This window comes from Rhinatrema bivittatum, chromosome 19, assembly GCF_901001135.1.
Source record: "Rhinatrema bivittatum chromosome 19, aRhiBiv1.1, whole genome shotgun sequence".
NCBI lineage: Eukaryota > Metazoa > Chordata > Amphibia > Gymnophiona > Rhinatrematidae > Rhinatrema > Rhinatrema bivittatum.
In genome coordinates, this window is record NC_042633.1 from 40,048,595 (window position 1) to 40,064,940 (window position 16,346).

General features: G+C 51.0%; 1 protein-coding gene across 1 annotated transcript in view; it reads left to right on the forward strand.

Moving 5' to 3' along the window:
• Window positions 1–16,346, forward strand: part of PDE4A (phosphodiesterase 4A) — a 246,378-nt gene that overhangs the window by 70,763 nt on the left and 159,269 nt on the right. The window contains exon 3 of the mRNA XM_029585244.1: window positions 11,192–11,424. Within this exon, the coding sequence (XP_029441104.1) occupies window positions 11,192–11,424 (233 nt within the window). The remainder of the gene's footprint in view (window positions 1–11,191; window positions 11,425–16,346) is intronic.

A 16,346-nucleotide genomic window follows, 5' to 3' on the forward strand; every position in this document is an offset into this window, starting at 1 on the left:
GGGAAAGCAGGGGCAATACCCAGAGATAGAGGAACTGCTGAGGGGAGAGAGAGGGGCAGGGAGGGGAAAGCAGGGGCAATAACCAGAGATAGAGGAACTGCTGAGGGGAGAGAGAGAGGCAGGGAGGGGAAAGCAGGGGCAATAACCAGAGATAGAGGAATTGCTGAGGGGAGAGAGAGGGGCAGGGAGGGGAAAGCAGGGGCAATAACCAGAGATACAGGAACTACTGAGGGCAGAGAGAGGGGCAGGTGGGGAATGCAGGGGCAATAACCAGAGATACAGGAACTGCTGAGAGGAGAGAGAGGCAGGGAGGGGAAAGCAGGGGCAATAACCAGAGATACAGGAACTACTGAGGGGAGAGAGAGGGGCAGGCAGGGGAGAATGAAAGGTGATAACCAGAGGTGGAGAAGCAGACTGAACAGAATTAGCTGAAGCCGGTGGGAAGCCAGGATGCCGGTGGGAGGAGGAAGTCTTGCAGGTGGAGCTGTAAATGCAGAAACTGTAAGGAGGGCTTCCCTGGCACATGTGTGCAGAGGGACCCTCGGGTGCTATCAGTCATGGGGAGAAGAGCTTGCATTGCTAAATTTATACAGCGGAGAGGCATCCTGGGGCTCAGGATTTGTTGACAGAACCAAAAGTTTTCATGGTTTGGCTTTCCCTGCCTAATTTGCATTTTCTACCAGTGCAGCACCAGGGTTTTTATATCTCCCCCCTCCCCAGGCAGGAAGGGGGTTCCCAGAGCTGGCTCAGCCTGGCGGTGACCCTGTAACACATCCTCTCGTACAGCCAGAATACGTCCGTGCTTACGTGGAGGCTGTGGGGATGGACAAGCCCCAGACTCCCATCTTGCTTGAGATCTTCTTCTGCCTCACCGGGTGACCTTCAGGAGGCCACTTAACTCCCCTCGTGCTACAGCGCGAGCCCATCTGGAGAGCGCGGCCCCTTTATCGTCTGACGCCTGGCATCGTGGCCTCTCGAGGGGCCGGCCCGCCGGGAAAGAGGGTCCCATTGCCCTTGGGAGTGGATCTGGGAGCCTGCAAGGGAAGGGGGGGACACCCGAAGCGCAGCCCCTGCTCGGGGCACTGTTTTGTCAAGCGACTGCCTTGGGAGATTAAGTTCTGCGCGTTGGACGAAGGGGGCGCGATAAGACCTGCAGTGTTGTTTTATGCCGTAACCGCGCCGATAGATTTAATTAGACATCTGGCCTACACAATTAATTGTTACTTTTCAGTGTATCTGTAGAAACCCTTTGGAAGTAAAGATCAAGGTCTTCCAGTTGTGTAACATAATGCATATTATTATTATCATCATCATCATTACAGGTATTTATTGCCTTACAAAAAATCTGAAGGTGATTTACAGTATATCAACCAAAAAACATACGATTTTAAACAGAACCAAGATGCAACACTCAAAGCACAACCCTCTTATTGAACCAATTGGAGAATGGTCCCATCTTGCTGGAAGGAGGTGCGGTTTTTAACAATGTGTTCCATTGCCTGGGTTTCATCGTCAGTTGCAGCTAGGACTGGATGTAGGTTTCTGCCAGCATATAAGATGGCAACACATCTGTCTGTCTTCTGTCCAGCTCGAGGCTCTCCAGGCCTTATTTGAAAGATCAAATCTAGGCCCTGGTTCCATAGAGTCAGCGCTATGGTCTTTATTTGAGATATTGCCGTTCTTCCATGGAGATCTCCCTTTCCCTCATTGATGAATGAAGGGCAAGATGGCAACCTACAAGCGGCGCTCCTGTGATGCGTTCTTGGAAAGCGCGATTGAGTTGCCTTCAGGAATTTAATGAGTGCTGTCACCTGACTATAAGTCATCAACCTAGCTATCTTCCAGCTTGTGTGGTGACCCTTGAAAAGTATTTTTCAGGACCATACAAATAACAATGATAAGTATAGATGATGCTACACCAAAACACCTTACAGGTAGAGAAGATGATCTTCATCTCTGGGGAAATGTAGCATTCTCATGTGAATGGTGATGAAGACCATACAAATAATAATAAGTGTAGATGATGCTACACCAAAACACCTTACAGGTAGAGAAGATGGTCTTCATCTCTGGGGAAATGTAGCATTTTCATGTGAATGGCGATGAAGACCATACAAATAATAATAAGTGTAGATGATGCTACACCAAGACACCTACAGGTAGAGAAGACGGTCTTCATCTCTGGGGAAATGCAGCATTCTCATGTGAATGATGATGAAGACCGTTCAAATAATAATAAGTGTAGACGATGCTACACCAAGACACCTACAGGTAGAGAAGACGGTCTTCATCTCTGGGGAAATGCGGCATTCTCATGTGAATGGCGATGAAGACCATACAAATAATAATAAGTGTAGACGATGCTACACCAAGACACCTACAGGTAGAGAAGACGGTCTTCATCTCTGGGGAAATGCGGCATTCTCATGTGAATGGCGATGAAGACATTGATGCCTTCCTTGTGAACTCTAGTGCAGGCTTGCATGCACCGGTAAACCCATGGCCACCCTTGGGCCCCCTTTCTGAACTCGCGTGCCTATCCGAGTCACCTCAGGAGTCATTGGCAGCACGGTAAGGAGCTGACCGTCGCTGGCTTGTCACGGTACAGAAAAGCTTTGTTAGACGAGGGGAAAGCTTCATAAATCATCTGTGCTAGGTGAACAGCTGACTGGCATGGGCTTGTGGGACATGGCCCACATCATGTTGTCTTTCAACCGTGCATCTATTCACAAAGGTTGGTCAAGTGCATCGGGCCTCAACTGCCGTCATTTATAAAGAATTCAAGGTGACCCTGCTGTTCAGCCTGGTGGAAAATGACACACACACACACACACACACACACACACACACACACGCCCCCGCCTCACTGCCTGCCTTGGTTTAAATGACAGACCTGAGCAGATTGTGAGCTTGGCTTTCCCCTGACGGATGAGATTCCTCTGCTGCTCCAGGCATCCTTTGTTTTGGCGCTGCCCTGTGTGAAACGGAGGGGTTTGTGACACTGCTGATTGCTGGCACTGAACCGATCCTCTCCGGTGTGTGTCTGGCTCTAAGGGATATCACTGGTGGTGGGGAGGAGCATTTTATCCTGGAAGGACTGTGAGCCGCCTTGGCCATGCAGTTCACCTTTAAAACCAATGCAACGTGGCAGCTGCCAGCGGATCAGGTCCTCTCAGGCCATCCAGCTGTCCCCCGGCCTCTTCCATCTCAGGTCACCTCCCTCCCTTACCCTTATCCCCCACCCCTCTCCCCCCTCCGTACCGTGCCGAAAATCTTGTCACAGTTTGGGTTATCACCACCCTTGGTTTGTGGCAACTCCAGGCATCCAGTACCTCTCCCCCCCTCACCCCCCCAGTATAAAAACATTTCCTCACATTACCTCTGATCCTCCAGTGTCATATTATGACCCCCCCCCTGGCTTTGGGTTTCTTCTAGGATGGAGAAGGCTCCCTCCTTGTCTTTCTTGAAGATGGCTGAATATTTGAGTGTTTCCATTGTATATCTCCTTTCCCTTCCTTTCCTGCGTTCCTCCAGCTCTCCCTGCGTAGGGCTTGTGTCGCAGACCCTGTACCATTTTAGTAGCCCGCACCCTCTCAATGTCTTCACCAGGATTATGGCCCCAGAACCGAGCACACTGTACTTGAGGTTGGGGGGGAGGGGGTCCTGTGCGAGGAAGGGCCAGATCCCACCGGGAAAGCAGGGCGAGAGCCATGGAAGAAACGGATGATGTGCCAAAGCCTGTGGCCTCTGCCGCCTTCCAACCTGATGGGTTTGGTATTCGATCTACAGCGGAGCATTTTAGTTAAACTAAAAGAAAAAAAACAAAAACGAACAGGTAGATCAGAGTCTCCAATTCGGAGCAGAAAGAGGCAAAACGAAATGACTTCACCCATCATAAAAGGGGAGAACTGAACGCAGATCCATAAATACCCGGCTTTGCTTTGTGCTTGGCAATTAAACTAGTCTGGAAGTCATTAGCAGGGTCATTGTCGTAATTGGAAGGTTGCTGCATGGTAATTGTTAATAAGACCTTCAGCCAAGTGTCTCTCTCTGTATCATCCACTCGTAGGAGAAGCCCTGGAGGCATCTTCCCAAGGGTGACCAAAGGAGGTTTGAGGGCAGTAGCTTGCTGGTGTCCGCCATGCTCGCTTCGAATTGTTGAGAGGTGGACGTGCCAGCCGCCCTCGATCAGATGTCTCTATCGATGGCCACTCAAAGCCAAAACAGCTGCAGCGGGAGTTGACGCCACAATTCTGCGAGATGAGATACAATCCGGATGCAACGGAATAGGGGCCCAGAATCTTGGGGCAGATCGGAGGGGAGGGGAGGGGGGGCCCCCGTCCGTGCTCTGCCCAAGCTCATTCCTGGCGCGGCACCCCAGAGCCCCTCGGGTGATGCCCCTGGCTTGCCCCCTCACGTCCCCACAGCCGGGGATCCTCTGGGCTCTCCTGGGCCTTCCCGAACCCTGTTACTGTTACCTGGGGTTGGTTTGGTTGGTGCAAGGAGCTTGTGAGGAAATCACTGAGGGGAGGATAAGGACGGGGTTTGATTTCTGGGCATGCCTGGGTCCGACGTGGTGAGGAAAGGGGTGAGGCATCAGGTAGGGGGGCGGCAGGTCAAGCAGGAGAGCGTTTGTCCGCCCAGAGCAGGAGAATCTCATCTGGGCAGACTGGGTGGGGGCCTGTCTGGTCTCTTTCTCTGCTGCCATTTACTGTTTTACTATGAGGCTCTCATAGCAACTCACATACGCTACGAAGACCCGAGGGTGTGGGCTCCCACCCGGGCCAGAACCAGGCGAGGGGTTCTGGAACCGAAGCCCGGAGGTGTCCGTTGTCTTGACTACCTGCCGGTCCCTGGGCCTTCCTATGACCGAAGGAGAGGAAACCAGGAGGGTTCACGTGTGCCCGACGTCTGGGATGACAGGCAGCAGGGAGCTCACAGCTCCACTCCCTCTCCTTACCCCAAGCAGCCTGCCTGCCTGCCTGCCTTTCTGGGCTCTGCAAATGTTAAGCACCAGAAGGGCAGGTAAGATTTGTGCTTTTCTGAAAATAGACGAGGTTACGGTGTCTGCAAAATGTCAGTCTAATTACCAGATATCTCAGCAAAGCTTTCCACCGGAGATCCTTGGCAGTGGAATGGCATTTCCTGTCCAGGACAATAGCTTTTCATTAAATCTTTATGACTCCTGGCCCATGGAATTTATTTTTTGTAAAAATGCAATTAAGAACTAACTCTCAAAAATGTATCACTGAATTATAGCATCACATCGGTGTTTTGGCTGTGGTTCCTTGTGTCCCTGCATCCCATCAGTGTCTCACTGTTTCCCGGCTCTGGTTCTGTGTGTCGCTGTATCACATCAGTGTCTCACTGTATCCCATCTCTGGTTCTGTGTGTCCCTGTATCAAATCGCTGTCTCACTGTATCCCGGCTCTGGTTCTGTGTGTCGCTGTATCACATCAGTGTCTCACTGTATCCCATCTCTGGTTCTGTGTGTCCCTGTATCACATCAGTGTCTCACTGTATCCCGGCTCTGGTTCTGTGTGTCCCTGTATCACATCGCTGTCTCACTGTATCCCGGCTCTGGTTCTGTGTGTCGCTGTATCACGTCGCTGTCTAACTGTATCCCAGCTCTGGTTCTGTGTGTCCCTGTATCACGTCGCTGTCTTACTGTATCCTGACTCTGGTTCTGTGTGTCGCTGTATCACATCAGTGTCTCACTGTATCCCGGCACTGATTCTGTGTGTTGCTGTATCACATCAGTGTCTCACTGTATCCCGGCTCTGATTCTGTGTGTCCCTGTATCACATCGCTGTCTCACTGTATCCCGGCTCTGGTTCTGTGTGTCCCTGTATCACATCAGTGTCTCACTGTATCCCGGCTCTGATTCTGTGTGTCCCTGTATCACGTCGCTGTCTCACTGTATCCCGGCTCTGGTTCTGTGTGTCCCTGTATCACATCAGTGTCTCACTGTATCCCGGCTCTGATTCTGTGTGTCCCTGTATCACGTCGCTGTCTCACTGTATCCTGGCTCTGGTTCTGTGTGTCGCTGTATCACGTCGCTGTCTCACTGTATCCCGACTCTGATTCTGTGTGTCCCTGTATCACGTCGCTGTCTCACTGTATCCCGGCTCTGGTTCTGTGTGTCGCTGTATCACATCAGTGTCTCACTGTATCCCGGATCTGGTTCTGTGTGTCGCTGTATCACGTCGCTGTCTCACTGTATCCCGGCTCTGGTTCTGTGTGTCGCTGTATCACGTCGCTGTCTCACTGTATCCCAGCTCTAGTTCTGTGTCCCTGTATCACATCGCTGTCTCACTGTATCCCAGGTCTGATTCTGTGTGTCCCTGTATCATGTCAGTGTCTCACTGTATCCCGGCTCTGATTCTGTGTGTCCCTGTATCACATCGCTGTCTCACTGTATCCCGGCTCTGATTCTGTGTGTCCCTGTATCACATCAGTGTCTCACTGTATCCCGGCTCTGGTTCTGTGTGTCCCTATAGCACTTTGGGATCTCACTGTATCCCAGCTCTGATTCTGTGTGTCCCTGTATCACGTCACTGTCTAACTGTATCCCGGCTCTGGTTCTGTGTGTCGCTGTATCACGTCGCTGTCTCACTGTATCCCAGCTCTGATTCTGTGTGTCCCTGTATCACATCAGTGTCTCACTGTATCCCGGCTCTGGTTCTGTGTGTCCCTATAGCACTTTGGGATCTCACTGTATCCCAGCTCTGGTTCTGTGTGTCGCTGTATCACGTCGCTGTCTCACTGTATCCCGGCTCTGGTTCTGTGTGTCCCTATAGCACTTTGGGATCTCACTGTATCCCAGCTCTGATTCTGTGTGTCCCTGTATCACGTCACTGTCTAACTGTATCCCGGCTCTGGTTCTGTGTGTCGCTGTATCACGTCGCTGTCTCACTGTATCCCAGCTCTGATTCTGTGTGTCCCTGTATCACATCAGTGTCTCACTGTATCCCGGCTCTGGTTCTGTGTGTCCCTGTATCACATCGCTGTCTCACTGTATCCCAGGTCTAATTCTGTGTGTCCCTGTATCATGTCAGTGTCTCACTGTATCCCGGCTCTGATTCTGTGTGTCCCTGTATCACGTCAGTGTCTCACTGTATCCCGGCTCTGGTTCTGTGTGTCCCTGTAGCACTTTGGGGTCTCACTGTATCCCAGCTCTGATTCTGTGTGTCCCTGTATCACGTCACTATCTCACTGTATCCCAGCTCTGATTCTGTGTGTCACTGTATTACATCGCTGTCTCACTGTATCCTGGCTCTGGTTCTTTGTGCCACTGTATCTCAGCAGTGTCTCATTGTATCCCGGCTCTAGCTCCTTGTCAAGTTGTATCATGTACTCTGGCTCTGATTCTGTGTCTCACTGTATCCTGTCTCCCTATATCCTGGTTCTTCTTCTTTGTATCACTGTATCACCTTGATGTCTCCTTGTACCCTGGCTCTGCTTCTTTTTGCCACTGCATCACGCCAGTTCCTCATTGTATCCTGGCTCTAGTTCCAGCTTATCAAGTTAAACAAGAAATAATGTTATGAGCTGTCTAACTTAATACTCTATCTCTTCTTTTGCTACCCAGCAGTGCTCCAATTAAATTAATGAGTTACTGTGATTGTGCTTATAAATATTTAGCAATACCATTTGCCAGTGTTAACTGTTTATATCTATAATTCATTACTTTCTAATACAATATGAAATTGTTTCTTCGGTGTTGATATGGTGGGTGGGTAATCTACGCCTGTCACTTCACAGGGAGTCCTTAGGCGCTCAGTAGTACAGGCACAGACTAGGGGAGGGATCAATGTGTGTGGTGGGGAACAGGTCTCGGCGAGAGGGGCAGTCAAGGCTGGCTCTAGGGTAACTGGTGCCCGGCACAAAACCTGAAATTAGTGCCCTCCCTCCTTGAAAAATTACCAGCTTTACTAGCACCACTATCTGTAACCTCTTCAGGATCTCCCCTTCCCCCTCTCTGGTGACAAATTTCAAGTTTTACTAGCCTAGGATGTGCTGGTTCAGTGACCCCCACCCCCTGCTCATCCACCTGAATACGTCAGAAAATAGCAATGAAGTCTGGGATCTATAGAGGGTGGGTCAGAACCCCGATTATAAACCTTGCACCTTGATTCTGTAGAAAAAACATGGGTTGGGGAGGGCAGGACCAGTGCTAGGGTGCCCGGCCCCGACCACATTCGCTCAGACAGTCTCTTACACTCACTATGGTTCCTTGTCTCATTCACTCATGCATGCACCCTCCCTCCCGCTCACTCATAGGCACATCACAGAGGCGCTGCTCGCAGCCCAACAGGACTTAGCTTCTCCCAGCCGTGAGCAGGATGGGCGCTGCTCGCAGCCCGCCAGGACTTCGCTTCTCTCAGCCGTGAGCAGGATGGGCGCTGCTCACGGCCCGCCAAGTTTCTCGGCCGTGAGAGGGCTGGGCTCCACTCACGGCCCCATATGGCTTGCTCTTTGCCAACCCCCAATGGCTGGCGCCCTAGTTGACCGCCTAGTTCACCTGTTGGGATGCACCGGCCCAGGGGGGAGAGGGTAACCCGCACAGAACCTCAATTACTACCCTGTACAGAGGGCATGGGGGTAACCAGCACTGAGCAGCAGTTATTACCCTTAACAGCTTGCTGGGCAGACTGGATGGAGCTCTGGGCATACATTTGCTGTCATTTTAATATGTGGCTATGTTAACAGAAACCTCCCCAAGCAATGGGTGAAGAGCACAGTCAGGAAATTCCCCTTTTCAATTCACCATTGGGGTGGGGGGGGGGGGGGGAAGTATTCGGATTCTAGTGTCACTTCAGTAACAGCAACACAAACTCCCTCCACTCCCAGGCTCTCTGTGATACACTACAGCATAAAAAATCACTCAGAGCCACACCAAAACAGCACTAACCCCAGGACTCAAAGAGCAGTGTCTGACCCAGGGAAAGGCAGCACTGCAGATATTGCACCAGCCCTAGAACACCAGTCCTCCCCCTTATTAGGAGAACAGAGCGAGCCGGGCTGCCCGCTAGCAGAGTACCTGACCTCGGTCACGCATGCGGAGCACGGACAGACCCTCACCAAACACAGAATAAAGGGCCACGTGTTCGAAATAAGAACGTGCAAACTACAAGGGAGAGGAGGAGCACTGGAGGAGAATGAAGCAGAAATAGATTTCCCCCTGTACGGTGCAAAATCCAAAGCTTCCAGTCACTAAACTGAAAATAAAATGTTGGGCAGGCCCTTTTAGTTTTCTAAATACTTTGCCCCTCATCTTTTGTTTTCTGCTGCCCTCTTGTCGGTCTCCTAACTCCTTTTCCAGGGTCTCCTGTTCATTTTCCTCTCTTCTCCTTCGCTTCCTGCCCCACATCTCTGACACTGACTTCTCCTTTTCCTCCGTTTATCTCTCGGTCTGCCTTGTAAACTCCCAGTTACTTAGATTTCTACCCCCTCCCAACCCTCCATCTCACCCTCTTTGGATTGCTCCCTTCACCATCTCCAGTTATCTGGGCCCTTTTTCCGTCTCCTCAATGGCTGCCTCCTCTCTTGCTGTCACAATCTCCTCCCCCCCCCCAAACAAATCATCCTCCTCTTACCCCATCTTTCATTCTCCTCCTCCTCTATCCCTTGCCTCCACAAACTAAGCAGGCAAACTGTACCTCTGCTTCTCTGATCCCCCCTCGCCTTCCAACCCCCCTTTTCCATCCTCCCCTCACCTTCTCCCCTCCTCTCTTCTCCCTCCCCTTCCAACTTCCTTTCCAGCCTTCCCCTGTATCCCACCCTCTCCTCGTTCATCTTTCCATCACCCCTCACCTTCCATGTTCCAAATTCTCTTCTTCTCTCAGCCCTTCCACACCTCCTCCTCTTCTTCCTCATCTTTCCCTCCTCCCCTCCCCCCATCGCCCCTCACCTTCCATGTTCCAAATTCTCTTCTTCTTTCAGCCCTTCCACACCTCCTCCTCTTCTTCCTCATCTTTCCCTCCTCCCCTCCCCCATCGCCCCTCCCCTTCCATGTTCCAAATTCTCTTCTTCTCTCAGCCCTTCCACACCTCCTCCTCTTCTTCCTCATCTTTCCCTCCTCCCCTCCCCCCACCCCCATGGCCTGTCCGAGCACCCCCTCTTGCCTCCCGCTTCTCTCCCTGCTGTCCGGATAAGCTGTTGGAAGTGTGTGGAAGGGCAGGGATGGGGCAGCAAAAGGAGGGTTGGGTTTTTTTGTTTTTTTTTTAATATATAGAAGCACTGATTGCAGTTCTGCTGGCCTTTCTGTTGGATGAGGTTTCTGGACCCTTGGGCCATCTCGGGAGGGAAAGGGAGGAGTGGAAGCTGCAGTGACTGGCCCCACCAGGCACGAGGAAGCTGGGCATATCAGTTTTTCGGCCCTGTAGGCCGTTTAAGTAGGTGAGCGCCTATAGTGGCAACTTCTTTTCGTTGGGTCCCGGGGCTGCAGCAGCTTCTCAAGGAGAGAGAGAGGCAGCTTACTTTTAAGAAGCATTGTCACACCCCCAAAGAGCCAACCCTTCTCAAGGAGAGAGAGAGGCAGCTTACTTTTAAGAAGCATTGTCACACCCCCAAAGAGCCAACCCTTCTCAAGGAGAGAGAGAGGCAGCTTACTTTTAAGAAGCATTGTCACACCCCCAAAGAGCCAACCCTTCTCAAGGAGAGAGAGAGGCAGCTTACTTTTAAGAAGCATTGTCACACCCCCAAAGAGCCAACCCTTCTCAAGGAGAGAGAGAGGCAGCTTACTTTTAAGAAGCATTGTCACACCCCCAAAGAGCCAACCCTTCTCAAGGAGAGAGAGAGGCAGCTTACTTTTAAGAAGCATTGTCACACCCCCAAAGAGCCAACCCTTCTCAAGGAGAGAGAGAGAGGCAGCTTACTTTTAAGAAGCATTGTCACACCCCCAAAGAGCCAAGCCTTCTCAAGGAGAGAGAGAGAGGCAGCTTACTTTTAAGAAGCATTGTCACACCCCCAAAGAGCCAACCCTTCTCAAGGAGAGAGAGAGAGGCAGCTTACTTTTAAGAAGCATTGTCACACCCCCAAAGAGCCAACCCTTGTCACACCCCCAAAATGCCAACCCTGGGGGGGGGGGGGGTATCAGACCTACGTGTACCAGTAGAGAGACCTCTAAGGAAGGACCACCCAGCGTCCAGAAACTGGCCAACTGGTCTGCTCTGTGATTCCTCCACAGAAATCCAAGGACACCCCGGAGCCAGGGAGGTACAGCAAGTCGTACACCTCGGGAGCCACGCTGGGGGCCGAACTACGCCGGGGCAGGCGCAAGCCCTCCACCAGCCTGCAGGTGCCACCATGGAGGCCCATGGACAGAGCCAGGTCACCGGAATATGACAGCGTTCCCCGACCGACCACCCTGCCTCTACGCATCCCTCCCAGAATCGCCATCACGCACGCTGACCCGGACAGGTAGGAGCCAGCAGCCCAGAAATGTCCGTGCATTCGTACAGTTAACCGGGGAAAGGGAAGATACAATAAACAGAGGAGGAGAAGGTGAGACTTCTCTGGAATAGATGAGGATCATCGATGCTGTGTGCTCTGCATTATGAGGGAGGAGGAGGGATTATTGAGGAGGGGATGAGGATCATCGATGCTGTGTGCACCTCACTGCTGTTGTATAATGTGAGAGGAGGAGGAATTATGGAGGGAATGAGTATCATCGATGCTGTGTGTTGCTTAGTACTGCTGTATAATGTGAAAGAGGAGGAGGAGGGATTATGGAGGGAATGAGGATCATCAGTGCTGTGTACTCCTTACTGCTGCTGTGTAATGTGAGAGAGGAGGAGGAATTATAGAGGGGATGAGTATCGTCGATACTGTGTGCTTCTTAGTACTGCTGTATAATGTGAGAGAGGAGGAGGAGGAGGGATTATGGAGGGGATGAGTATCATCGATGCTGTGTGCTTCTTACTGCTGCTGATTAATGTGAGGGAGGAGGAGGAGGGATTATGGAGGGGATGGGTATCATTGATGCTGTGTGCTTCTTAGTACTGCTGTATAATGTGAAAGAGGAGGAGGAGGGATTATGGAGGGGATGAGGATCATTGATGCTGTGTGCACTTCACTGCTCTGTAATGTGAGAGAGGATGAGGGATTATGGAGGGGATGAGTATCATCGATGCTGTGTGCTTCTTACTGCTGCTGATTAATGTGAGGGAGGAGGAGGAGGGATTATGGAGGGGATGGGTATCGTCGATGCTGTGTGCTTCTTAGTACTGCTGTATAATGTGAGAGAGGAGGAGACACTATTGTGGTGGGAATGAGGCTCATCAATGCTGTGTACTCCTTACTGCTGCTGTATAACGTGAGAGAGGAGGAGGGATTATGGAGGGGATGAGGATCATCATTGCTGTGTGCACTTCACTGCTCTGTAATATGAGAGAGGAGGAGGGATTATTTTTGTGGAAATGAGAATCATTGATGCTGTGTGCTTCTCAATACTGCTGTATAATGTGAGAGAGGAGGAGACACTATTGTGGTGGGAATGAGGCTCATCAATGCTGTGTACTTACTGCTGCTGTATAATGTGAGAGAGGAGGAGGGATTATGGAGGGGATGGGTATCATCGATGCTGTGTGCTTCTTAGTACTGCTGTATAATGTGAGAGAGGAGGAGACACTATTGTGGTGGGAATGAGGCTTATCAATGCTGTGTGCTTCTTACTGCTGCTGTATAATGTGAGAGAGGAGGAGGAGGGATTATGGCGGGGATGAGTATCATCGATGCTGTGTGCTTCTTAGTACTGCTGTATAAAGTGAGAGAGGAGGAGGAGGGATTATGGAGGGGATGAGGATCATCAATGCTGTGTGCACTTCACTGCTCTGTAATATGAGAGAGGAGGAGGGATTATTTTTGTGGAAATGGGTATCATCGATGCTGTGTGCTTCTCATTGCTGCCCCTCCTCCTGCCAAACTCTTCCCACCTCCAGATCATTTTTGACGGGTGCGTTCCCTGCCCCCTCTTTCTCTCGGCATCCTCCCTGTGTATCCTGCGTATGTTGTGAAAAGGCAGGCAGAGCTCTAATAGAAAACAGATTCCAATTTATGGCAAGAAACTCCATTACATTAAATGAGGCGGAGGTAATACCTGAATGACATTGGAGGATGTTTTAGGAGCTCAAGTGCTTGGGGCTGATAAGGTCCCCCCCTCCCAGGGGAAGGCGATGAGGAAATTGCACGGCAGTTACGAATGAGCTACAAAGAAATCCCGGCACTGGCACTGGCAGTGGAGATGAGGGGAAAGAGGCGGGAGAGAAAAGTGCCCTCTGGGCAGCAGTGGGGGAGGGGAGGGGGGAGTGCAGTGGAGAGAGGGGGCTGTCAGGATGGGTAAATCCCATGCCCAGGTCAGCTTCCCGCTGGCGCAGTTCTGATGTCGGGCAGAAGAGTCCCCCCCTAATCCCCTTCTGAAATGGAAGCACAGGTCGGGTTCTCTGGCCCAGGAAGACTTTTGTGGCTGTGTTGGGTCCCGGCCGTGCTCTTGCCACACTGCACACATTCCTGTGGCAAAAGAAGAGAGCAAGAGGTGTAAGAAATTCGAGCTCCGACCTTCCGCTGGGCATTAGGAGAAATCCTGCGGCTCCGCTGTGGAATCTCCTGGTCCTTCAACAAGTGGGGGTGGCAGGTTTGATCCTCGACGTCTAGTGGTACATCAAGAGGGATTATCGTACTGCGATACGGCCCCAGAGGTGAGGAGAGCACTGGCAGGAAGCGGCAGGCAGTGCCAGGCACTCCATGCATTGTAGATTTGTGACATGGCGAAGGCTGGAGGGCACCGCACCCTGCTGGGCGCTGAGTGCTGGACGCAGGGCGCTGGGTTATCACCGACCTGGGCTGGCACGCTCTGGGGGGCTGGGAGGTGAGCTGCCGGTCTTCCCCAGAGAGTTTCCAGCCGTCAGGGGCCCTGCAGATGTGCCGGGGCTCATGGGCGATCCTGCCCCATTTATTTTATTTTATTTATTGTTAATTTTTACATACCGAAATTCCTGTATAAGATACAAATCAATCCGGTTCACATAGAACGGCAAATTGCCCTGGTCTTACAAGCCCGACCAGGGCTTTTTACATGGAACAGTAACAGTGAGTCTCCGTAAACTATACAAATAACGAGTTAAACAGTGAGTCCGAATATAACAAATTGATAATAAATACAAATTAATAACTAGAGAGCACATCATCGTAAATACATCATCGTAAATAAATCATCGTAAATAAATCATTTACGTAATCATCGTAAATAAATCATCGTAAATAAATCATCGTAAATAAATACAAATTAATAACTAGAGAGCACATCATCGTAAATAAATCATCGTAAATAAATCATTTACATAATCATCGTAAATAATCATCATCGTAAATCATCATCGTAAATAAATCATCGTAAATAAATACAAATTAATAACTAGAGAGCACATCATCGTAAAAATTGGAATCCCATGGATATCCGTGCCGGACGGTCCGTGTGCTGGGCCATGCGTGCCGTCAGCCTCTGCCTTCCTCTGCTGCAGGCTGGACTTGTGAGATCCTTTAGAGCACAGCCTGTCACTTCCCCCAATTTCTTTCAGGACGCTTGTTGATTATTTCTGCAGGGTATCAGGTTTGGGTGGTGGTGGTGGTGGTGCTGCAGCTCCTGGTGGGAGAAGAAAGGGTGCGAAAGGTGTCACGAGAGAGCCTGAACTGGTTTCCGGTCTAACTCAAATCTCTGGGTCGCTTGGCAGCTTTGCCCCAGCAAACAAAAAGAGGGAATGGTGCTTTGGAACTGTCTAGACAGGGCAGGAAATAAATCTTAGAGTCCACCAGTCCCGGGGACCGTGGGTTTTTCCTGATTGTTGTTTGAATTTTTCCATGAAACAATATAAAGTTGTATTTTTGAACAGTAAAACTGATGATCTCTCAGATTTATTTCCTGACCTTCTGTGACTGTGCTTTGATGTGGCTCAGGACTTCCATGCCTGGTATGTGCTTGAAATATGTAAAGAGACCTTATCCCTGCCCATAGCCTTACAGAGGGTCAAGAAAATATTGCTCAAGACGGACATGGACTGTCAGGAGCAGAGGATGTTAAAAATCCTGGCAAACTTGGCTCAGGGGCTTAAAATTCCAGAGGAGACTCCTGAGAAACGCAGGGAGCGCAGGGGCTGGAAATACCAGAGGAGACTCCTGAGAAATGCAGAGAGAGGGCAGGGGCTGGAAATACCAGAGGAGACTCCTGAAAAATGCAGAGAGCGCAGGGGCTGAAAATACCAGAGGAGACTCCTGAGAAATGCAGAGAGAGCGGGGGCTGGAAATACCAGAGGAGACTCCTGAGAAATGCAGAGAGCGCAGGGCCTGGAAATACCAGAGGAGACTCCTGAGAAATGCAGAAAGCGCAGGGGCTGAAAATACCAGAGGAGACTCCTGAGAAATGCAGAGAGTGCAGGGGCTGAAAATACCAGAGGAGACTCCTGAGAAATGCAGAGAGCGCAGGGGCTGAAAATACCAGAGGAGACTCCTCAGAAATGCAGAGAGCGCAGGGGCTGAAAATACCAGAGGAGACTCCTGAGAAATGCAGAGAGCGCAGGGGCTGAAAATACCAGAGGAGACTCCTGAGAAATGCAGAGAGCGCAGGGGCTGAAAATACCAGAGGAGACTCCTGAGAAATGCAGAGAGCGCAGGGGCTGAAAATACCAGAGGAGACTCCTGAGAAATGCAGAGAGTGCAGGGGCTGAAAATACCAGAGGAGACTCCTGAGAAATGCAGAGAGCGCAGGGGCTGAAAATACCAGAGGAGACTCCTGAGAAATGCAGAGAGCGCAGGGGCTGAAAATACCAGAGGAGACTCCTGAGAAATGCAGAGAGCGCAGGGGCTGAAAATACCAGAGGAGACTCCTGAGAAATGCAGAGAGAGCGGGGGCTGGAAATACCAGAGGAGACTCCTGAGAAATGCAGAGAGCGCAGGGGCTAAAAATACCAGAGGAGACTCCTGAGAAATGCAGAGAGAGCAGGGGCTGGAAATACCAGAGGAGACTCCTGAGAAATGCAGAGAGCACAGGGGCTGGAAATACCAGAGGAGACTCCTGAGAAATGCAGAGAGCACAGGGGCTGAAAATAGCAGAGGAGACTCCTGAGAAACGCAGAGAGAGCAGGGGCTGGAAATACCAGAGGAGACTCCTGAGAAATGCAGAGAGAGCGCAGGGGCTGGAAATACCAGAGGAGACTCCTGAGAAACGCAGAGAGCGCAGGGGCTGGAAATACCAGAGGAGACTCCTGAGAAACGCAGAGAGCGCAGGGGCTGGAAATACCAGAGGAGACTCCTGAGAAATGCAGAGAGCACAGGGGCTGAAAATAGCAGAG